This window comes from Emydura macquarii, unplaced genomic scaffold (genome assembly GCF_026122565.2).
Source record: "Emydura macquarii macquarii isolate MOO-44397 ecotype Brisbane River unplaced genomic scaffold, CSIRO-AGI_Emac_v2 contig_691, whole genome shotgun sequence".
Classification (NCBI taxonomy): domain Eukaryota; kingdom Metazoa; phylum Chordata; order Testudines; family Chelidae; genus Emydura; species Emydura macquarii.
In genome coordinates this window covers 3,866,240-3,889,769 of record NW_027130828.1, presented here as the reverse complement: position 1 = coordinate 3,889,769, position 23,530 = coordinate 3,866,240, and the positions used below count along the sequence as shown (strand labels likewise).

General features: G+C 42.2%; 2 protein-coding genes across 2 annotated transcripts; one reads left to right on the top strand and one right to left on the bottom strand.

The window, feature by feature from the left end:
• Window positions 1-1,574: 1,574 nt before the first annotated feature.
• On the bottom strand, window positions 1,575-6,681 carry NDUFA8 (NADH:ubiquinone oxidoreductase subunit A8). Its single transcript, XM_067541592.1, has 4 exons — window positions 6,501-6,681; window positions 5,793-5,956; window positions 3,588-3,753; window positions 1,575-1,818 (listed from the first exon to the last, which is right to left on the bottom strand). The coding sequence occupies exons 1-4, from the start codon at window positions 6,549-6,551 to the stop codon at window positions 1,684-1,686; spliced, it is 516 nt and encodes a 171-aa protein (XP_067397693.1). The 5' UTR covers window positions 6,552-6,681; the 3' UTR covers window positions 1,575-1,683.
• A 123-nt stretch (window positions 6,682-6,804) lies between these two features.
• MORN5 (MORN repeat containing 5) lies at window positions 6,805-23,203 on the top strand. The gene is made up of 5 exons (XM_067541756.1): window positions 6,805-6,905; window positions 9,907-10,054; window positions 10,621-10,732; window positions 11,698-11,829; window positions 22,976-23,203. The coding sequence occupies exons 1-5, from the start codon at window positions 6,859-6,861 to the stop codon at window positions 23,053-23,055; spliced, it is 519 nt and encodes a 172-aa protein (XP_067397857.1). The 5' UTR covers window positions 6,805-6,858; the 3' UTR covers window positions 23,056-23,203.
• The last annotated feature ends 327 nt before the right edge of the window (window positions 23,204-23,530 follow it).

Sequence of the window (23,530 nt, the reverse complement as noted above, 5' to 3'; positions counted from 1 at the left end):
AGGTAAGCATCCCATCTCAAGTCCTTCAAGTCAGGATCTCTACATAAAAAGGACTGTTTTGCTATGATATTTAGCACTGGGACATCTCTCCCGAATAGCCTCAGGGATAAGAATGCACTTCAGGAAATAATTTTTGAAGCATTCAGATGTTTAGCATAGAATTCTCTTGTAACAGATACACTCTCCCCAGTGAAAGAGAGCTGATGAAAGTTGGAAGCAGCTAAAATAATGTACATGAAGCATGACCAGTCACTTGTGAATTAAATACACACACCTTGATATCTAAAGCAGTATTGAATTTCTAACCAGCAATCTTGGAAACATGGACCAACTACTTAAAAAAACCCATTTCATGCATCAAATCCCAAATGGAGATTCAGTCACCATTTTTATCTCTGCAGATTAGTCACCTTCATAAGAGGCATGTTGGAACCACCACACAGACATACATGCAGAGATCATCAGTAGCCTAGGGAACCATTGATGACCTGTTAGGGCTCCTCTCTGGCTTGTTGGAACTGGAACCTTGTCTGAGGGGATTCTCAATGTACAAAATTAAGAAAGGTGGTTTGTTGTAAAGAAGATGGATACTTGGAGACACAAGTATATAAGCCACCAATGCAAATTCTGGAAATCTGAACACTGAAGAACCAGCTCGAATCATTTTGTATTCTCCCATTTTTGGATCTTTAGGAAGACAGCGACAAAAGAACCGGACCATACTTACCTATGCTGTTTGGCAAATCTTGGCATAAATCTTATACTCTCATTGCTGGACAACTGACTTTAGAGACAGAACTGACTTTGTGTTAAGTGGCTAAACGCATGTTATCTTTTAAGGCAGTGGTTTCCCAACCTGTGGCCCAGGGGCCAAAAGTGGCCCGTGGAGGCTTTCAAAGTGGTCCACGGCTCCCCTCCTGCTGGCTGCAGAAAGGAGCCACTGCCTAAGGACCCAGGCGGAGCACGTTTCCACGAGCTAAAAGACTGGTGCAGACTCCTTTCTGCAGCCAAGAGGATGACAGATCAATGCTCCCTTCATCCTGGCTATAGCAGGGGGCATGGCAAAGCACTCTGCCTAAGTCCATAGGCACTGGGGTCTCTGCTGGAGCCGGAGGGAGGGGAAATCAGCACTCCCCTCCCCTGGCTACATTAGAGAGCAAAGCGCTCTGCCTGGGTCCCTAGGTCCCTGCTGGAGCCAGAGGGAGGGGAACACTGATTTTCCATCCCCCTGGCTGCAGAAGGGAGCCACTGCCTAGGGACTGAGGTGGAGCGCACAGGGCTACAGGATGAGTGCGGTTTCCCTGATGCAACCAGGGAGACAGGAGATCAGCGAGGAGGCAGCCTCCTCGCTGAACTCCTTCCATCTGGCTGCAGTGGAGCGGGGCCCTGCCGGCAGAGACAGGTGGCCCTTCATGGTTGTAAAAATGATATCTGTGGTCCTCAAGCCAAAAAGGTTGGGAACCACTGCTTTAAGGCTTAAGAAGCTTGTTAGACTCTTACAAAGGGAAAACAACAGTAGAGGGGACATTATTCTTGAGTTCCTGTAATGTATATAGAAAATCTACCACGCCAGGTAAATTAATGGGTTTTTTAATCATTAAGGATTTAGCCAATACACATTGGACAAGATAATTTACATTTGCAAAGGACAGAGCTTACTACAGAGTTGTCGGTCCCCCTTTATCAGTGCCAGAAAAAAAGCCTACTACCATATTTAGCAGGCTCCAAATCTCCTTCAATGGGTGGATTTGGCTCTGGTCTTGGTCTGGAATGATAGGGATTCTCAGGGACAGGTCGGTCTGTCTGCACTTTGGTGACCTGGAAGGAAAAGTAGTACACTGGAATTCTTCTGCTTGTATTGAATAGATAAAACTACAGTAAGCCAATGGCTCAGAGGAGAAACAACATAAGTAGCTTTAATGAGTCATGCAGCAGAAAAATAAACCAGCCATTAGTAGAATTAATAAAATGCCTACTAATTCAGGACATATTGCTTGAAGAGTCTGCAAGTGTTAGTAGAGCACCTTAAAGTAAGTTCAGTAGACCAACTGATTCATAGTGATAGACCGCCACAGATATGATGGGCACATTAAGGGAAGGACTCTCACACATTTCTATAATCTAGATTATGATAAGAAAAGGAGGAAACAGTGACACCACAGGGTGATCAGGGAAGAGTAAGGTGAAGTGAAAAATAAGATGAAGCAAAAAAACAGTACAATGATGTGTTCATTTAGGAGAACAATGCATGTGTCAAGGGTTACAATTTTTTTTTTTAACTCAATAGCTTAAGCGATTCCTTGAAGGTAAGCTTCAACTTTGAAGTCTAGCTCTCACTTACACTCAATGCAACCCCCTTGACTACAGTGGAGTTGCATGCATGTGAGATGAGAATTTTGTCTTGTCAACAGTGGGCCAAAACCTCAGTGCCTTTGAAAGCTGCTACTTTGCCAATAAAGTAAAAGCATACGCAAGTATGCAAAAGTATGCACAAGAAGTTCCTGTTTTAGCTCTTTGAGGTTAAGCACCTGAGCTGTCTCAAAAACCAAGCACAGAAAAGAACAAGCAGATGCTCAATGCTGCCTAAACTTCTTAAGGATTATCCACATAAAATTAATATAAAATGGTTAGTAGAAATGTCCATTTCAAACCCAGCACATCCTTTCCTCCAGTCCAAGGTCACACATACAAAAGAAGCAGCATAAGCAAATCAATGGAACAATACTGCATACACTACACAGAACCACCACCAGCCAGTTTTCCTGTTGCTAACATCTATGATAGGAGGAATTTATTTTGTGCCATTCTTTTTTTAACATATTAAACATTTAATTAGTTAAAAATTTACTGAAATTTGCGAAAGCTACATAGGGACCTAGAACTGGAAGTGACTTCTTGGGCCATCCAATCCAGTCCCCCACTAGACCTGTCAAGCCAGAAATAAACACTGGTATAGTGGAGAAGTTATGAACTCTGCAATGTATTTATTGCAACAAACTTGCACACAGAGTATCCTAAAATGCTTTACAGAACTACACATAACAGCTAGAGTTAAAAACTGTAGATAGAAAGAAATGAGGCATATGCAACAGAAAGATGTTTTTCAGACTAGATTTGAAATGAGATGGAAAAATATAGGGGGGTTATTCCAGATAACAAGAGATGCAGAGATGGTTCTTGTATCAAAAGTGCTGAGACTGGAACACACATCATCACTTTGAAATCTAGTCTGTTTAAAAACAATTAAAAGTAGTTTAAGATACTATGCGTGAAGACTGACAAGATCTGAGGCAGACTGGGGCAAGTACATAGAATGCTTTCAACACATGGGGGCACAATTCTGAATTATTTTCTCAAATGAATGAGAAGCGGTAGATGCACTTCAAGACTACAACAAAGGGGACCATATAAGACCTGGCTAGATGAGGTGATGAGCTTGTGTTTCTTTGTGAACAACAGAAGGCCGGCAGCAGCATTCTGCATGTGCTGGGGAATAGGGACTTTAGGAGGTCACAGAGAAGGGAGCTGAAATAACCATTGAGAAAGGAGATGAAGATATGGGGCAGGATTTCCTGATATGGAATTACCTTAGACAGCTGTCCCAGATCAGGTCTCACCCAGCCCAAGTTCTCCAGCACACAATCATCAAATGCCAACTGCTGTTTTCTGCAACGACGAAGCTCTAGAAGGTTGGTATAGTCAATACAGGTCCAGTATTCAGTAAAAGGTTCTGCACAGTGTGCCTTAATCTTCCTATAAAACAAGGGATTCTAATTGTGTTATTTTGGATAAGACAAAGTAGTTTATAAAAGTTACATTTGCAAAGTTGGCACTCTCCTATGCACGCCAGCCCAAAACACATGAACCAATTTCTAAATGCTTGCCATTCAACAGTTATTTACAATGCTTATTTTCCAGCTGGCATTCATAAAATTGTTAAAATCTGGTAATTTTGAAAGAAATAAGAGATAATAGAAGAAAGATCAGTAATAAATAAATAAATTATGACACTGATGCATGGCACTTCACAGAATAACAAGAATCCCTGTCAAGAAGAGTTTATAGTCTAAGCATATTAATTTATAATTCCACACTGATCTCAAGAGAGGTCCGTGTTACCCTTTACATAACTACAATATAATTATTAATATCATTAAGCGTAGTCAGCTTTCAGATACCATTCTTGCATCTCCCTTAGTGCATGCCTGTTTTAATAATGTAATCTGAATGTTCTGTACATGATACTCAACTGTTTCCAACTTCATTTGATTTTTTTTTTAAGCTTAGCAAGACACATCCCCTTAACATCTAATATTAATATTTATAACGTAATAGCACCGAGAGGCCTCAATCAGGATAGGGTCTCACCTTGCTAGGTACTAAACAAACACATACAAAGAGGTGGTCTGCCTCTAAGATTACAATCACTCAGATGGCTCATGATTGTAGTCACACAAGGACAGTTTTGTACTTGTTTAAATGTTTGCATCGTTGTGCCCCAAAATGACAAAGGATGGGGAAAGCAACCCACATACAAAGTTTGACGTTTTTAAAGTACAGTCTCAAGTTACTGAAGCCCAGAGACTGCTGAAAATCATTTTCAGACTTTCAAAACAAAGCCAACTTGCCTGGTGGCTGAGACCAAGCAAGGGAGGCCAATATAAAAGGAAGGGTTTGGATCACTGCTTTATGAACTGAAATTATTATTGAACACTTTTCCTTCCAACTAGCAAAGGAAGTCGTCTCCACCACTGACATGCTCCACTGAGCAAGCACTGTGTCCGACCCTCAGGAGTTCAAGTCTAGGGAATGGTCAGCGACAGCACCTCAACAAAAGTTTAAAAATGGCATGATCATCTCAGCTATAACTCAACAAAGTTACTATTGTAATGCTTGTATAAAATGGTGACACTCAGGTAGGTGATATGCCGACTGATGCTTCCAAAGAGTCTCTCCTCCTATGCAAATACCTTAGGCCTTGTCTACACTACAAAGATAAGTCGATCGGACATTAATTATTGCGGTGGCTGATGTCCACACAATCCTCCTTGGGTTAGTGGTGTGCATCCTTACCAGGAGTGCTTCCGACGATCTACGAGGGGCAGTGTGAGGAGTTGAGAGCCCGGTCTCTCAGCTTTGTTGGCAGCTACCTGTCAGGAGCCTGGCTGCCCTTCTCTCCCCGCTAGGAGCCAGGGGAAGCCACCCAGGTCTTCTTGCTCTGGGATCCTAGCCACTCAGCTCTCCAGGAGGGGGGGGGCAGCTGGGCTCTTAACAAGAATGACAGCCAACAGCCCATGTAAGGAACACAGTGTCTACATTGACACTGCATCGCCCTAACTTCACCAACATAAGTCCTACACCTCTCATTGAGGTAGTTTTATTATGTTGGCATAGCAAGGAAGTTACATCAGTGGGAGGAGCATTTCAGTCTGTACATCTCCACTATTTTGTGGACAAAAGTCAGCTTTTATCAACCAAACTCTTAATGTAGATCAGCCCTTAGGCAAACAGGTAGCAACATACAGCACAAGCTCACTTCATTACCACACTCTTTTAACACGCTAATTAAAAACAAAGTAAGCATGTTCTGTTTCAAAGTGCTGCAGCATGAAATACATATCTAATTTGAATACTTGAACCTTGGTTTTGATAGGCACCATATATGCTACAGTCCAATCCTACAGGCCACACCCAAGTACAGATCTCACTGAGTTCAATGTCAGTTTTGCCTAAGTTAAGATCTGCAGGATCCAGCCCTAAAACTGGATTGAAAAGGCAGCTAAGATTCTTACCTGAAAAACTCCAGTGCACATTTATTGACTTCCTTCCCTTCCTGTAAGCATTTCCGGGGGTCCTTCTCCTCCCAGCGACACAGCATGAACTCCTTGTTGGGCTTGTCACACTGCGAGCCATAGTGATGGGCTGCAGCTTTCAGCACTGCCGAGCTGACGCTCACCTGGAGTTGGGGGAGGAAAAGTTAGCATCAGCAGAGTTAGCACAAGCCCAAGGTAGTGTCCTCCCCACCACTTCATGCCTGGCAAGTGGGACCCGGGCACAGATTTACCCTGCTGCAAAAGGGCGTGCGCTCCCCTCAGTGCTTGGGGGCTGCTCTATCCTGCACCGCTCGCACCACTCTAGTGCCAGCTGTACCAGCCCCTGAACAATCCTGGCCTGAGCAGGAGATTGGGGGATGGGGAGGATGTGGGGGACCCTGTCCCAGACCTGAGCCCAGATGTGGGGGGCCTTGTCCCGGGACCGGGGGGGGAAGAAGGTGTGGGGGGCCCTGTCCCTGGCCTGAGCCCAGGTGTGAGGGGGAAGGTGTGGGGGGGGCCCTGGCCCGGGTGGGGGGAGGGGAAGGTGGGGGGGGCCCTGGCCCTGGTGGGGGGAGGGGAAGGTGTGGGGGGGGGGCCTGGCCCGGGTGGGGGGAGGGGTCGGTGGGGGGGCCCTGTCCTGGGCGTCCCCGGCCGCAGGGGAAGCCCGCCTGTGGGCCCCGCCCTCACCTCCTGCACATCGAGCTCCTCCAGCGAGGGCACCTCCAGAGTGCCCGGCATGGCGCCGCCCGAGCCGCTCTCCTTGGGCTCCCCTTCGGCGCCCTCCCCCAGCGCAGCAGCAAGCGGCAACAGCGGCAGCAGGCCGCGCAGCACTGCGCACGCGCCACGCTCTCCGGGAGCGCGTGCGCATGCGCCACTCGGGAGCGAGCGAGCGAGCGGCTCTGGCGCGCGCGGCCTACCTGGGGGGCGGGGTTTGTTCTCTGTCCCCGCCTGCTCCCCTCCGCATGCCCCGCCCTCTGTCTTATTACCATGGCAACAGTTTGCTGCCTACCCGCGCCCAGGCCAGGGCGCATCCCGGGCAGGCTCCATGGAGGTCACGGGCAGCAGCTACCTCGGGGACTATGTGCATGGCAGGTGGGGCTGGGGCTGAGGGGGGGGGGGCAGCCCCAGGGGTGAGGCCAGGGGGCAGGGATGGGCCTTCGCACGCTCACGGCCCCGCCTGGGGGACGCAGGGTGTGAAAATCCCCGAGCCAGCGTGACAATCCGAAGCGTGCCAATCTTCGGCCGTGCAAATCCCTGGCGCCGCTCTCCTGAGCGTGACCAGCCCCGTGCGGGAAGGCCCCCCGGAGGCACCATCCTTGCACGCCCACTTGCTGGTGCCCGCGGCATTGCCGGAGCAGAACAAGTGCGGGCCGGGTTCAGATCACTTCGGAAAGTGGGACCATGCCATGGGTGAGCGGCCTGATGACCTCCGCACAGGATGGGGAGCCAGGCCTGGCTGAGAGCTAGAAAAAGCCACCAGTGGCCTTGGGCATGTCACCTAGGGCCAGATTTCTAACGGTGTTTCAGCACCTAGACTCTAGAGATTCCTCGTGGGATCCGCAAAAATGCCTGGTCGTCTGTCTCCCAACTCCCACCGACATCAACAGCCGCTAGGCACCAGGGTGCGTCTGAAGGTCCCACTAGGCACCTGTCTGCATCTTTAGGAGCCTAAATACCTTTTAAAATCTGGGCCTTGACTTCTCTGCATCTTTGCAAAAGGTGTTTGCACATCCTGTCCTAAACGTTTGGGTGATGCTGCTGTGTGCTGCTAAACCCCAGAAACGGCTGTGGGCACCTGGTGGGCGTATTGATCCCTGTTTGTAAATCCAGTTTGAAATGCATTTGGGGGTGTTTAGATGAAAGCTGCCTTATAAATAACAGTCATTATTATCCAGCCTTTCTAAGGGTGTTTAAAAATGGTCATCATTCATTTTCTTTCCAAGGGTGTCGCTACACCCACTTTGTCTTGTTAAAATTGTGTAACTCCATTGGTTGTTCTGAGTTTTATTGGAACAAGCCGCCATAATTTCCTTTTTGCTGAGTTCTATCCTTTTTATCTGAGCAATTGGGCTTATGTCAGGAAAATAGAGTGCCTCAAATACACCCCTGGTTAACTCCTTGGATTTCTGTAGTGTTACACCAAGGATGATTGCACTCTTTCCCCCCCCCTCTTTTTGCACTCTTTTAAACCCTCTTTACCTGACACAGGTAAAAGTACAGTCAGCGGGAGTTTTACTTATCTCTGTTCTGCAGGATGGGGCCATTACCGTTGGAGTTTTCAAGCTATGAGTGAAATCCTAATCCCATTAGGGTCACTGGCAAAACTCCGGTTGACTACCGTAGGGCCAGGATTCCCCCACTTTGTTCTTTGATGGCTATGTTAAGTCATCACTAGAATAGAATAGCCTGAGAGCTATTAAACTGTGTACTATAAACAGTGCATGTGAGTCATAGATTCCAAAGCCAGAAGGGACTATTGTGATCATCTAGTCTGACCTCCTGTATAAATAACACAGGCCAGAGAACTTCCCCAAAATACTTCTTAGAGCAGATCTTTTAGAAAAACATCCAATCTTGATTTAAATAGTGTCAGAAATGGAGAATCTACCATGACCCTTGATAAATTGTTCTAATGGTTAATTACTCTCACTGTTAAAAACGTATGCCTAATTTCCTGCCTGAATTTGTCTAGTGTCAACCTCCAGCCATTGGATCATGGGTCTACGGGTCTGAGATGGGGGTCCCCCATGGAGCTGGGCCGGGTGCGTGCAGGGTCCTGCTCTCAAAGCCGCAGCCCCGGACCTGCTGGAGTGGGGAACGGGGACACAGTGGAGCAGGTTCTCAGTACCCAGTGGAGCCAGGCTGGGAGCGCTACCTGAGGACTGAAGGGACGGGCCAAGTGGGGGGGGATGTCATCTGTATGTCATCCACAAGCTTTATCAATGAAGATTTTATGATTTCTTCCAGCTCATTAACAAAAATGTTAAATAGCATAGGGCCAAGAACCACTTTTGAACCCTATAAGAAAAACACCCATTCAGTGATGATTCCCTGATTACAATTACATTGAAAACTATCAGTTAGCCAGCTTTTAATCCATTTAATGTGTGCCATGTTAATTTTATATCTTTCTAGGTTTTTAAACAAACTGTCATGCAGTACCAAGTCCAATGCCTTACAGAAGTCTTAGTATATTACATCAACACTGTTATCTTTATCAATCAAACTTGTAATCTCCTCAAAAAAAGATATCAAATTAGTTTAACAGGATTTTTTTTCCATAAACCCATGATGATGGGCATTAATTATATAACAACCCTTAAATCCTTTATTTATTGAGTTCTCTATCAGCTGCTCCATTATCTTGTCTGGAATTGATGTCAGACCAACAGGCTTATAATTGCCTGGGTCATTCTGTTTACCATTTTAAAATATTGGCACAACATTATCTTTCTTCATGTCTTCTGGAACTTCCTCAGTGTATCAAGACTTATTGAAAATCAACATTAATGTTCTAGCAAAATCCTCAACCAACTCTTTTAATACTGTTGCATGCTAATTATCCAGACCTGCTCATTTAAAAATGTATAACTTCAGTAGCTGCTGTTTAACATCATCCTGGGATGCTAGTGGAATAGAAAGATGAATTGTCATGTGATATGACATCTTCTTTTTTCACCCCAAATATGGAACAGAAATGTTTATTGAAAACTTCTACGTTTTCTGCAATGGTATAGATAATTTCTACCATAGCCATCTAGTAATGGACTAATATCATTGTCAGGATTCTTTTTGTTCCTAATGTTCTTTAAAAAACTCCTTATTGTCCTTAACTCTGGAAGCCATAGATTTCTCCTTGTGATCCTTTACTCCTTTATCAGTTTTCTACAGTTCCTGGCTTCTGATTTATATTAATTACTATCAGCCTCCCCAGTTCTTCCATTTATAATATATATATTTTTTATTTTTTTAGCTGCCTTCACTTCCCCTCTAAACCAGGTCTGTCTTTTAACCAATAAGGCCTTCTTCCTCGATTTGACTTTTTAGGCATCTAGTAAAGAGTTCTTAAACAATTCCCAATTATCATTAACAGGATTGAAGGACAAGGCTGCTATACTCTCCCAACTGAAACCAAATATAATGGCACAATGAAAGATGGAATGTTTCATGGAAAAGGATCCTTGCATTTTCCTAATGGAAGCAAATATGAAGGAATCTGGGACTGCGGAATATCAAAAGAGGTATTACATTACTAGTCCTTTAGATGTGGTGTTGAAGGCTTAGCAACATAGAAATAGAACATGAGGATTGAAATTCACCAGTGCCAATGCTCTCTGCAGTCATAGGAAGCTGATTGGGTGTGGTATGCCCATCTTATTTTAAAGGCTGAACCCTGCTCTGTATTCAAAAGAAAGGTAAAATCCCTTTGCTCCCAAAGGTTACTGCCAATATGCTTTAGGGGATATTCTCCCTGGTTCAAAGACTGGACATTCAGAAATGTTTGTATCAAGAAATAAGTGGCAGCTACCAAACCATCACCTTTTCCATAGGTGGCTTTCTCACTCTCAATGTTGGCTTCCCCTATTTCATGGACAAAAGTTACTTCCCACTGAACAGGGGAATGATTTGGTATGGAATGTGATTCCTATGGATCTGCAGGCATCATTTCCATCAGCACTTAAATGTGGAGCAAAACAATATATTATTTATTCTCAGATAACAGGCATCCTTGCTAATGGATATAAAATTTTTTGTTATTCACTCCAGTCACACACTTATTAGTTCTGTGCTTGAATTTGTTTTGCAGGGGAAATACACCTTTTCAGATGGTCTTGAATTCAAAGATAACAAATGGCATTATTGTGATGGCTACGACAGAAGATTTTATACTGAAATCTGTTCCGGTCTAAAACCAGCAGGTACTGTGTTGCATTTGTGATAAGAGGCATCTGGAAGGTTTTAAACCAACAACACTGTTTACTGAGAGAGGTAAACTCAACTACATGAGTAACATGGAGCAGGAACATTCTGGTTTATCTCAGAACTCCTTCCACAGGAGACTGACAAATGTGGTGGATAGTCTCTTCTTGAGTGATCATGATCTCAGGGCAGGACATTGCTAGCTAGCAAGTTCTGACATCTTATTAAGCCTTTTATAGGTTTCACATTCTAGACATAATTTCATTACAGAAAACTGGGACCAAAGCAAAAGATATATTAACTTGAACTCTTAATTTTGCATAGTGCTTTAAAGCACCTGGAAGAGTAACAGAAATCCACAAACAGCCGGGTACATGAAACGTGTAGCTTGAAAATGCAAATTTTCAATGGATACCAAAATATATTTACTTTATGTCCAGCCTATAAAGTTGGTCTGTTAGACACATTTACTAGTTCATCTGTGACTAAAAGGTGAAAACATTATGTGAGATAGTCACCGAATAATATATTGGCATAGTGAGCTGTAGTCTTATTCATACTGTACATTTGAGGAAGGACATGTTTCTTTAAGGCATGGCTAGACTTTCTTGGCCTCATTTTAGAGTTTGGGGTGCATCTTATGATGTCTGATGAGCTAAATCCCAGGACTGAGAGTGAGGAGATCCAAGATCTCTTCCTTTCTATGCCTCACATTTCTTGGGTGGGCCTCACTGTGCTTCAGTTTCTCTATCTGCAAAATGGTCATAATAATCACCTACCATAGGAGTGAGGGAAATCTTAATGTAGTAAAGTTCATAAATTGCTTTGAGATCTTGTGCTTGAAAGTGCTAGAGAAATGAAAAGGAATATTTATTTATCATCATTTATTTTGATAAAATAATGTAGTTGTAAAAAAAAAAAAGGGATTTTTTGCTTTGTAATAAATGATATTGTGTCCTTTCAGGTATCTCTCAGCTTACAAACTTAGATCCTCCCAGAATAATCCCAGAAGGATGTTATGACTGTGGTGATGGATTCTATAATCCTCATACCAGAGTTGTCATTGACTACAAGCTCAGGTTTTTGAGGAATGCAGGTATGTGATTCACTCATCTTGAAGTACAGTGTAAATTGACTTGTTTCACATACCTTCTATCATATGTGAGTATAGTTGAAATTTAAAAACCTATATTCAGGTTATACAGCTACTGAGCTAAAATATTTCAGACAACATGGATTGCTTGTATCAACTAGCTAATTCCAAGGAAAGTTGCATACATCATCCTGCACATGGTTTACAAAACTGTAAGTGATGTTTTCACAGGCAGATATGAATAAATGTGTCTGAGTCACATTTAATAGTTTTTAAACCAAGGAAGACTCATTCTCCTTCATAATGATACTCAGCAAGATAGTGTTTTCCAAATATATAGCCTTTCAATGGGCTTAGTCCTGCAAGGTCTCAAGGTCTCTGCCCTGACCACTTAAGTATGTGCTTAACTTTAAGCACAGGAATAATCCTTTTAATTGCAGTGAGACTACTCACTTGCTTCAAATTAGAGACATGTTTAAGTGCCTTGCTGGATTATGGTAGTGCTCACCAACTTGCAGGATCATGTCCTGAGAGCAGTTAGAAATCTGGATATGGTGTTGGGGGAGGGAAGAGGAGAGACTAAATGAACAGGAGATATCATCTGCTACAAAATATACTCTCTAGTATTTAGCCTATTTCATAAACCCTCAATAAATACTGATCTAGATTATTACAAATGGCACTGATCCAAAATATTGGAGTGGGCCTACTGATGAGTAAGATAAGCAAAATGCTTTCCAAAAACACAGGAACCTGCACAGATTAGTACATACGGGAACGCCTTGGAATTCAATTTGTTTTTTAATCTATGCTTTGAACTCATTGTCCTTAGCTACATTTATCTTTATAGCCTACAGATTGTATCAATCAATATTCACTAACATCACAACAGAGAATGCAGTCTGACAAAGTGACTATAAGTAGAATATGCAGTAAATTGCTTCTGATCTGTTTTCTATGAACATTTCTTTGTCAACATGGGTGTGAAGGAGGAATGTATCATGGAGGCCATACCCTTCCTCTTAAGGACACAAACACAATTGAAAGATCCAGCACTTGTTCAACATTAGAGGAATGCTGACTTCCCCCAAGAGAAATTCAGGGCACAAGGCCACTGCAGTTAAAAAAAAACCAGCTGTAGGCAGAAGAAACTGAGGAAAGAGGTTGGAATGACAGGGAACAGATCCAGAACTATTCCTTTATAGATTGGTCAGGAAAAAGCAGGAAAACCTCCAGGCTTCTGTCCAAGTCTTGAAAGCATCAAAAGCAGATGGTAGGAAGCATTCAGGAAGCTCTTACAACAGCTTGACAGGTTTAGCCAAATGACTCCATCTTCCTCAGGGCTGGGAGTGGGATTTGAGGCTACTCCAGCCCCCATCTTTCACTCTTGCTTTGTTGTGAAGCCGCTTGCTACCTCACTGATTGAGCTAGCAGGGAAAGGAGGCATGCTGCCTTTGACATTTACACTTCTGCCACACAATCAATGACTCCGAACAGCCAGGAACAGTGAAGGCTCCGGTTGAATTTGTTGCAGTTTGCGTTTCTTTAATGCAGTGTGTGTGCACAGAGTATCAGAGATTCCTGCCTCATTTAGCAGGACTTCAGTTTCACAAATATTGAGGGCCTGAGTCTCATTTACATTAAGGCCTCTCATGCCAAGTGGTGCAAAGGGTCCTAGTGTAATTGAGAGCAGGTCCAGGGAATGTAGTGAAAGCAGTAGTTTCATTTTTTGTTACTAGTCAAGGATTTCAATTTTTTTTTAAAAGATTTGCAATTATTTTTCAGTCTATAAACCAGATCTTCCGTGGGGATACACTGAAGTTTCTGCAGTCTTTTTGTGTGCTTTTTTAATCTTTTTTTTCCCCTCAATATCATTCAATAATAACACTGCTGTCATAAAAAGAAGATGCAGAAATACCGATTTGTGAGAGGCTATACTGTTTTTCCATAAGCTCGAGTCTCAAAGCAGCCAAAAATCGAGTTATGATTTCAGCAGGCCTAGAATCATTTAATTTAAAGGAAAAGTCCCAGAGCGCTCAGGTGCGGAGTTCCTGAGTAAATGATTACAACCAGCAGAGATTAGAAGTCAGGAGTATTATTTTATTCTGTAATTTAATCAGCTGTATTTTTAGAACATCAAAAGTTTCATTACAGTGTCACTAACATGCCACTATAGTTAAGGTTTAGATGGCTCTTTAATGCTAAGGCTCAATAATCACATGTTTGCAGCTTCCTCCTAACATTACCCTTCAGACTGAAACTTCTCGTGCTTGGTCCAAATAAACCTGGAAGTGAATCCTCTTGGAAAATGTGAAGAAATTCCATGTATCCCTTCTGGATTATCCAAGGGCAAAATCCATTCAATAATTGTCTGCAGGGGTTTTGTCTTACAACTTAGATGTGGTATATCCAGAGTACTCAGTGAGGAATGTGGGCTTTGCTTGGTCTGAAGAAATGTAATTGAGAAATAAAGCCATAACCATTTGAAGCTCATGTATTAATCGTGCCAGTGTATTACTTTCCACACCGCTCTTAGCACGCACCAAATGTGAGCAGATGTTTGCATGCTTATTTTCACAGCCACCAGTGACTTGAGCTGCTATCGGAATTGGTAGAGGGGCGAGGACTTGGCAATCTTGCAGACCTGGGATCTTTCTTAATATGAGGCAGCAAGTTAAACTTAAAAAAATGTTCTCCTGCAGGCAAAGAAGGACTGTACTTGCGGAGCATTTACTGAGCACCATTCTCCTCTGATGTGGCCCGTTCTCTTGATGTAGGTAGTGGCTGAATGCTGTGATTCTAGACTAGCCCCTAGTTCTTACCTAAGAATCTGAGAACGCTTTTGGCAGATGCCCTTTGCAAACGTAAAGGAAAAGGAAAGCCATTCACCACAAAACACATACATAACGAGAATAATATTTTCATTCTTAGATTGAATTTAGCTTCCCATTGGTTTGAATGTCTACTTGTGAGACAAGATTATTTAGTAATTTATACGTTTGTTTCTTTTTTGCCAGATTTAAGATTCTGAATTTAGATGAGCACTAGCTTCTATACATTGAAACTCTTAAAAGCTCTTCAAATAATTGTTCTGTGGACACTTGTTAAGCTAAAGAAATCAGTTTTGATCGGCAATAAAAGTTCATGCTATTTCAAGTGCAATGCTATAGCTATTTGCTGTTGTATATTTAATCATTTTGAATTATATGTCGTGTAAAAGATTTTAGCTCTGGGGCATTTGCCAGATGGCTGATTCTGCGTTTCACACAACAAAGGAAATAATGTTTTTTGTAAAGCTCTGAAAAATTGTTGGTAATCAGTATATTCTTCAAGGCCTGGGATCCAGACCTGTTTAGGAAAAATAAGCTTTTGCAGAAATTAATTTGAAGAGCTTAGTCTCTACCTCTGGACTCTGAACAAAACAAATTGTGTCTATTGTTTGCTGATTTTTGATCATTTGACAAACTGACTGAATTTTAAATTCTACATATCTTTGTAACAAATGCAGTCTGTTTGCAATTCAGTGATCTTCTCTCTGCTTGGGGCTGGCAACCGTACTTCTCCTGAAAAACAAGTGGAGACAGGTGAAGAAAAAGTTATGCTCAGGACCGCACATACATATGGAAATAATTCTATAATCCTTACTCACACATGTAGGCCTTGTGAACATGAGTAGCCTAGTGCCTTTTTTCCAACAGCTAAAACAGTTGTCCTTGTCATCTCCTGCCCTGACTGCTGCTCACTTCTCTTTCAGAACTGTCTGATACGCCAATCATCCCTTCTAATCCCTCCAAAATGCCAAAGCTAAGATTATTGTATTTGTCTACCATCAGGCCAAGTGGCTCTCCTTGCTTCCCTGGACCACATGATCCTACCCAATTTTACTCCAAACTATGTCTTGGATCTGGTCTCCTATCATGTTCCTTGATGTCCCACCCCCTTCTTCTAGTCCCACCATTTATTTTCTTCTGTGTTGCTCCATATTCATGCTACTCCCCAATGTCACCCTCCCCCATCTTCCAAACCCCTACTTCTATGAAGCCCATGGATAGAAAATATGGAAAATGTTAGATGAACAAGAGGTACAGAACATTTATTACTGTAAACTCCATCTTCTTGTCTTCTAGTTCATCTCAGTTTCCTGTGACTGTCTTCTAAATTGTAAGCTTTTGGGGACAGGGCTTGTCTCGAAGCCTGTCTTGTGCAATGCCTCGCTGATTAAAAGTGTTTAACAAATAATGCTTAATAACAATTGACTTTCAGCAGGATTTCTTGCAGGAGTAAGGACTGAGGAACACCACAACGACATTTTCTGCAATGCCAGCAAGAAACTAATCAACCTGCTTATTTATCTCACTTATTTATCTTAGGAACAAACTGCTCATTTGAGTGAAAAGGAACCCAAATATAGGAGAGAGAGGGGCAGAAGATTGCTGGGATTGATACTGGGAACTGCTATAGGGCCAAGTCAAGGGGGCTGAATGTTGGTGAGAAGATTGGGGGGAGGAATTCGGTGTGTTTAACTGAAAAAGAAAATATCCTAATCTCATATAATGAAGCAGCCGTATGCCTGTCATCACCCTGACCACTTTGGTTGTATCCTTTTCCCCCATCCTTCATTTGCTGTTTAGATTGTCTGCTCTATAGCACAGGGACTGTGTCTCCCTGTGAAAGCAGCTAGCATATTTTGGATGTGTCTGCAAAATACATACTTATGTCTTCCTCACAGTTAGAGCTATAATTGAGAGCTCTGTGCTGTGTAACCTAGAGAGCAGTGTTAAAAACGGGCCTCTACATTTTCCTAGTCAATTTACACTATTCAATAAAGCAGATTATTAACCAGTATGATTAGCCCTTTCTGCTGTAGCTAGCATGGCTAACATGGTGTTAATATTAATACATGCATCACATTACTAAATCACTGCAATCATTGAAACAACTGCAGCCTTTGCTGCTCCTTGTGGTTTCCTGAGCCTAATATAATTATCGCTTTGAAACCTGTGAAGGTTTAAATTCCAAGACCAGCATGCCAAGAACAACAACTTTGTTTGTGTGTTAGCCATCCCATTCTGAATCCAGGTTCGAAAGTTTTGACACAAACAGTATAGGGGCTGGTTTCAGCTATACAGTACACGGGAAAACAAGTTCTGTAGGAGATGGAAAGTTCATTTTGAGGCCATTTTGGATTTACGCAATTAAATGGAAATGGAAGGGTGAGAATTTGCGTGTGGAAGTAAAGGTTAATTGCATACATATTTTCCATTTTCTTGCCAGCATTGATGTTGGTGAGATAGGTGTGGTAAGGAAGGAGGTGCTGGAGATTTTGGGGCGGGGCAGTGGAAGTTAAAAGGGCGGGGGGGTAGAGGTGATGGCTGTGATACTATCACAGATGGCTGTAATTGTAGAGTGGAAGAACATGATAAACTGCACCATGGGTGATGGGAGGAGTCATGTATGTTAGAGAATGAACAGCTATTGTTATTTAGAGCACTGAGAGTGTGCTTGGCTCTGACATAGAGGAAGCCATAGTTTGTGCTCCAAGGAGTAGACAATGCAAAGGCCCTCTTTAGCAACTTTTACTCAAGGCAAGAAGCTCTTTCTTACTTGTGCTAGTAGCGAGATTGCCCTTGTGGTTAAGGATTGCAGGATCAGGCCCTAACGCAGATGCAGACAGTACAGGTGTACAAGCAGAACAGTGCATGGCTTTCTCCCTGTAAAAGTCACAAGTATTTCTAATGCTTTGGGAGATAATAGAAAGATCCAAATAGAGTTTAGTCGAGTGGCGGAGGCCTGCTGTTGGCTAGCAGCAGATTGGAAGTGGAGTATTGCAGTTTGGATGGAAACATAAAAAGACACAAGTAATTTAAAAGAATCAAATGACGTATCCTAATGGACCGTTCAGCAAGACCTCAGTCTGCCTCAACACTTCAACTGTATCTCACGTGCAAATTATTAGATTTCACTAACTTTAGAACAAATAACTTGTCATAATTTATTTAACAAACTTGGCCTCCTTGGATTTTATCAAAGTTTTTTCATACAAACCAATTTCCTTTATTTTCATAATTTGAACATGAAAGTAGCCTCTGTTTTAGCAGAATATATTTCATGAATGTATATTCTCCTGAGGTCACTGAGGAAAATGGAGAAAGAATAAACTTTTAAAGATAAATTAACTGAAATAAAATTCACCACACAATGTGAAGAACCACATACTACCTAATTGTGCCTAGGGTGATAATTTACAGTTGATTAAAGAGTTTGTTTTGTTTTTGGTTTTTTTTTTTAATTTAAAGGAAAATTTCTTCTGAAGGTGAAGATGTGCTTAGACAATCATATTAACATATTCAAACAATTGCAATTTCTAAAATAGTAATTACAACAAGCTATCTGGTAGCATTAATCAAACTTCAAGGTTTAATTCCATTTGAAATTTGATGAAATGTGATTCTCCAGTCTAACCCTGGTGTTGCAGGGTTATGGACGCCGCCAGCGACAGAAAAAGGAGAACGTGTAGTTAACAAGCAGCTGCCACAAAGAAGGAGCGGCATCTGTGATTTAAATTGTTAGCTGCACAGTCAGGTAGAGTGTAAAAAGGGTAGTCAAGAGGCTGTTAAGTCCATTGCTGCCAATTATTAACAATCAGGGAGGAGCTTTAAGACTTGTTCAGTACAATAAACCCAGTTTGTCTTGTTTCAGGGGTTACTACTGAAGAGGTTGCAGCTGCACTGATTCAAATAGCCCTAAAACTACAGTAATTATCAACCAGTCTTCTTTAGTATGGCAAAAGTATGTTTAACCATAGCTTAACTCTTTACGTTCTAATATTTCTCTGCCTCTTTACATTTAGCTAATCCCTGGAGCCATTCTGAGCTATATTTTTATAGTTCCTCTAGCTATCCCGATAGGTTTGTTCATTTTCCCTTACCCCAGTGTAAGGAATATTTGTGTGGTGTCCAGCCATTGGAGAATAGTCCTGGAGGTTCCAGATATTTTGCCTGAGGTCCTTCATTGTGGATATGGAGTCTCGCTTTCATTTTATGGCTCCCAGAGCATTTTACCCACCTTACAGGGATGCAGCCCGATTGAAGACAATGATTAGAAGTCAGTGGGACAGCTAGCATGAGTGAAGGGTTGCAGACTAGGCCCTGCCAGCTCACTTCTACGTTCTTTTCCACTTAGGTTAATTCTCAACTCTATATGCAGTTTTCAGCAAGGTTCTCTTTTTAATGCAGCTCAGCTGTGAATAAAATGTTAAGAAAGGGGATGGAAAATAATACTGAAAATATTCTAGCCCCTGGTACACATCCTCACTCAGAATAAAATGTTAAATTCTGGTCACCCATTCTCAAAAAAGATGCAGCAGGTGTTCAGGTATGAGCGATGAGCAGGATTCGAGATACAGAAAGGTTACAGTGGTTATGTTTGGAGAGGAGACAAATAAGAGAGGACATGTTAGAGGTATACAAAATAATGACATATAGGTAAGGTGGCTCAACTGCTCCTAAATATCCTTTTCCCATAATGCAGAGCATGGAGATAGCTAATGAAAATTAAAAGCCACCAACTTAAAACATCAAAAGAAATGCCTTTCTACCCCATGCATAGTTACCTGGGTGAACTCATTGCCACAAGATGTTATTGCAGCCAAGAGCTTAGGAGGATTCTAGGCATAAACCAATCTCTAAATGAAAAGGGTTAGGAAAACGCTTTCCCTATGTTCAGATTATTGCATAGTTGTTCACTATAGGTGCACTATGCTTGCACCTTGAAGCAGCTGGTACTGGCCACTGTCAGAGACTTAAACCATTGTTTCGTTCTTTGTACAGCACCTTGCACAATGGGGTTCCGGCCCATGACTAGGGTTCCTAGACACAACAGTAATACAAATAATAATAAATGGATCACAGGTCTGCTCCAGAGGGATGATTGCTATATTCCTCTGAGTGCAGCAGAGGGCGCCCTGTGGCAGGGCAATGTGCTATAGCTCCATCACCAAGGAAGCTCTTCTTTCTATTCGGTGTAAATTGGTAGTAACTAATGCCATTGGGATGTCTCCTTACCCTTCACCTTTTGTGATAACTGTACACAGTCTTTATCAATGCTTAGTTATTGTTACTTACCGGGCATGGAATCAGACCCTGCATGAGGTGAGCTATCGTCGTGGTGGTCCTGGAAGAGAGACTAAAATGCTTATCTGCATGGTCATCTGTTGAAAATTAAGGTTTCCTTCTGCATCAATGTGGATGGACCAGGCTCCTGTTGAAAACTCATAAACTGAAGTCAAAAGTGGCTTATGCCTTTCATAGTGGTTGGCTGAGCACCAGAATTACATGACCAATGCAGATTTGTTACCAGGAAGGCAGTTTGTTTACTTCATGCAACTCACCTGAGCAATACTTTCCTTCTCAAAGGAAGAGCTGGATATAGGCGGTGTTCAGCAAGTGGAGTTTTTAGTGGATTACTTCATTTTGACAGAAACAGGCAGAATTTCATTTTCTTGCAATTATTACAAGTCCACAGTAACAACCCTTCATCGAGGAGGTACATAATCACATCGACACTAACAGTCTGGACACTATCTAGTTCATGTAGTACTTACATAGCCTCATCTCCATAGTATTGGAGGAGGTGGCGTGCAGAAATAGAACGTGACATGCAAAATAACCACAGCTGGCACAGGATTTATTGATTACACCCTGTTCTAGGACATTGTTTTATGAAAACTGGAAAAACTTAGGGCCTGAATGTCTACCCTGCAGTAAAACACCCGCGGCTGGCCCAGCTCAGCTGACTCTGGCTCACAGGGCTAGGACTTCAGGGACTATAACATTCCAGTGTAGACGTTTGGGCTCAGGTCCTGGACTCTGGGACCCTCCCTCCCTCCCTCGCAGGGTCTCAGCACTTGGGCTCCAGCCCAGCTGTCTACACTGTAATTTTATAGCCCCTATAGTCCAAGCCTTGCAAATCTGTCAGCTGAGCTGGGCCAGCCGCGGGTGTTTTACTGCAGGGTAGACATACCCAGAGGGGCCAACCAGTCAGTCCTCCCGCAAATTTCAATGGGAGCTGTCTGCCTACGGACTTCAGTATCAGACCTTAAACAGAATTCAGTGTTTTTTCTCTTCTTTTTAGTTTTCCTTTTTAACAAGTTATTCTAGTGGTGCTTATTTTCTCCTGGCTTATTTCCTTAGAGACAGAGAGAAGGAACCCCATAATTGGCTGTGTTATTAATGTCCACTCATTCCAAGGAATAGAACAAAGATGTATCATATACCCACTGAGGTGGACAGAGAAAGAAATGTATCCACTTGGCATATTTATCAAAATGACGTCCCTGTATCTTGCATTACAGCAGCTGAAGCAGATCTATAGGCTAAACTAATCAAAGAGATCATGGGCAACACAGCAGATTTTTCCCAGCCCCATACATGGGTAGAAGGGTATCCCTGAAAGGTATGTTGTTCATTAGCAAAATAAGCTTTTATAGAACATCACCCCTGCGTGTGGAATTGTGAGAGAGGCAACAGACACAAATAACTGCTGTGTCTATGTATTAGTGACTGTATGCAGCAGAGCAACACAGCTTCGTGTGCTCTCGGGGGAAACCTCCTCTGATTCACACACACCTGTGACTGCTGGTTGTAGGGGGTGTTGTGACAAGTGCCAGCATTTAGCGTTGGGACAGAAGTCTGGGCACGTGCTTTGGTTAAGTCTGCATTCACCAGTACTCTAGCAATGCTCAGCATAAGCAGCACCTCACAGGACAGGAGTGCCTGCACTTGTTTCACTTGACCATGAATGAAAAAAAGATGCGAAGATGGCAAGGAAAACAAGAAAGGGAAAAAGAAAAGGGAAGGAGAGAGAAAAAGAAAAAGACAAGCAGATAGGGTTTGATACAAAGCCCATTGAAGTGAATGGGGCTTAAGAACAAACATAAGATTTTACTGAAGGGGCACCTCTGGTATCATTACCCTTTGTTTGCTTCTCCCCTTCTCAGACCAGCCCTGCTGCACTGATAGGACCTTTTAAACTTAAATGTTGTTATATAAACATAATACAAGCCCAGCTCATAAGTAGACACCTCCCTTCAGAAGCTGATTCCTCAGTAGCAACACATTTCTTTTTTAAAATTTATAATTGACAAGGTCAGTGTGTTCTCCTTCAGGTAAGCATTGCTGATTATGGTGCTACACCATCCTTAAAATTTGGAACCAGGTTGGTTGGCTAGAAGCACAAATTGCAACCCTTGATTAGAATGTGTAAAGATGGCAGGAAACAGAAGTAGCTCTGCTATGGTATGGGTCATGTGAATAAGAAAACAGCAACTGGGACTGTTTTCAGTAGTAGAATTAATATTTGTATCTGATCTACTACACAGCGTTTTTTCCAATCACCAACACAAGTAAAAGCTCATCACACAGGTTTTTCAGACAGGCTACTTTAGTCCCTTCAGTTGAAAGACCCTCACTATGAATGTTTATCAAGTTATAATTTTCTGTAATTATTCAAAATATGTCTATTCACACTTTGCTGGATAGGTGTTTTTTTCCAAATTGCCTGTTTGGTTTTCACTTTTCACACGGTCTCTGTGCTCTGAGAGATAATAACGTGACAGACATGGAATAATTGGGGGTGGGTGCAGAAGATTGTCTAAAGTACTTCCATCAGCTGGTACTTCAGCTTGTTGCTATCTGTTATAATGTGGCATTTTTGTATAATAATGTTGGAAGAAAAGTTGTTTAAAAAAAATCCAAACTGGGGCTTTGCTTTTCATAAACTGACACCAACATCAATCAAGTTCTATGTCCTCATTACTGGTACTGATATTATCTTCTGTAAATGGTCATGAGACATCAAAAATGATACGATATATAAGAAACATTACCATTTTTTGCATGATTTCCAAGCAGTTAATTTGGTCAAATGGCCTAATGATCAGATATATTACCATAAACTCTCCTCTCTCCCTTCTGTTATATATGTTTGAATCTTGGCAAATGCCAACCAAACTGTACATAGGAACTGTTGGCTAAACAAGAAGTATTTAAAAATGCATTCATTCCTCAAAGAAAATGGTCTGTCTGATCTGGAGTCCTCTATGCAAAGAGCAGATTAGAATTTGTGATATTTGACAATTTCTCTCTTTCAGATGATGATGAACATGAATGGATCATTCGCACCTGCCGAAAAGGCTGGGATGAAATAACTGGATATAAACCTAAACAGTGAACACAGCTTTAGCTTCTACCCTGATTTTGGAAAACATAATTTGATTCATCCGTAAGTCTGAATGTCCTTGTGGATTTAGATCAGCCCCTACCATTATATGAATGTAGTTTTTGTAGCCTTCGTTAGCATAATAAAACTGGAACCATCATTTAATCAACTATGTTCACATGAAGCCATGGAAATAAGCTTACTATACTTATCCTAATAGTCCTGAGAGGTGTGCAGTGTAGTGAGATCAATAAATACACATTATTAAGCCTCAACATACAAAACAATTTGCTAAAGAGACTGCCTCAAATTCAGTGCTGAAGGCATTCAGCTTCATTTTAGCATTATTTCCACAGGTCCTAGTTAGCTGTCCTGGTGAATTTCTTTACCCTCCCTTTGCTCTGTACTTTGATATTGATTGATCATTGTAATAACATACACCATAGTTATTCTTTAATGACTGGTTTGCTAACTAGGAAATTATATC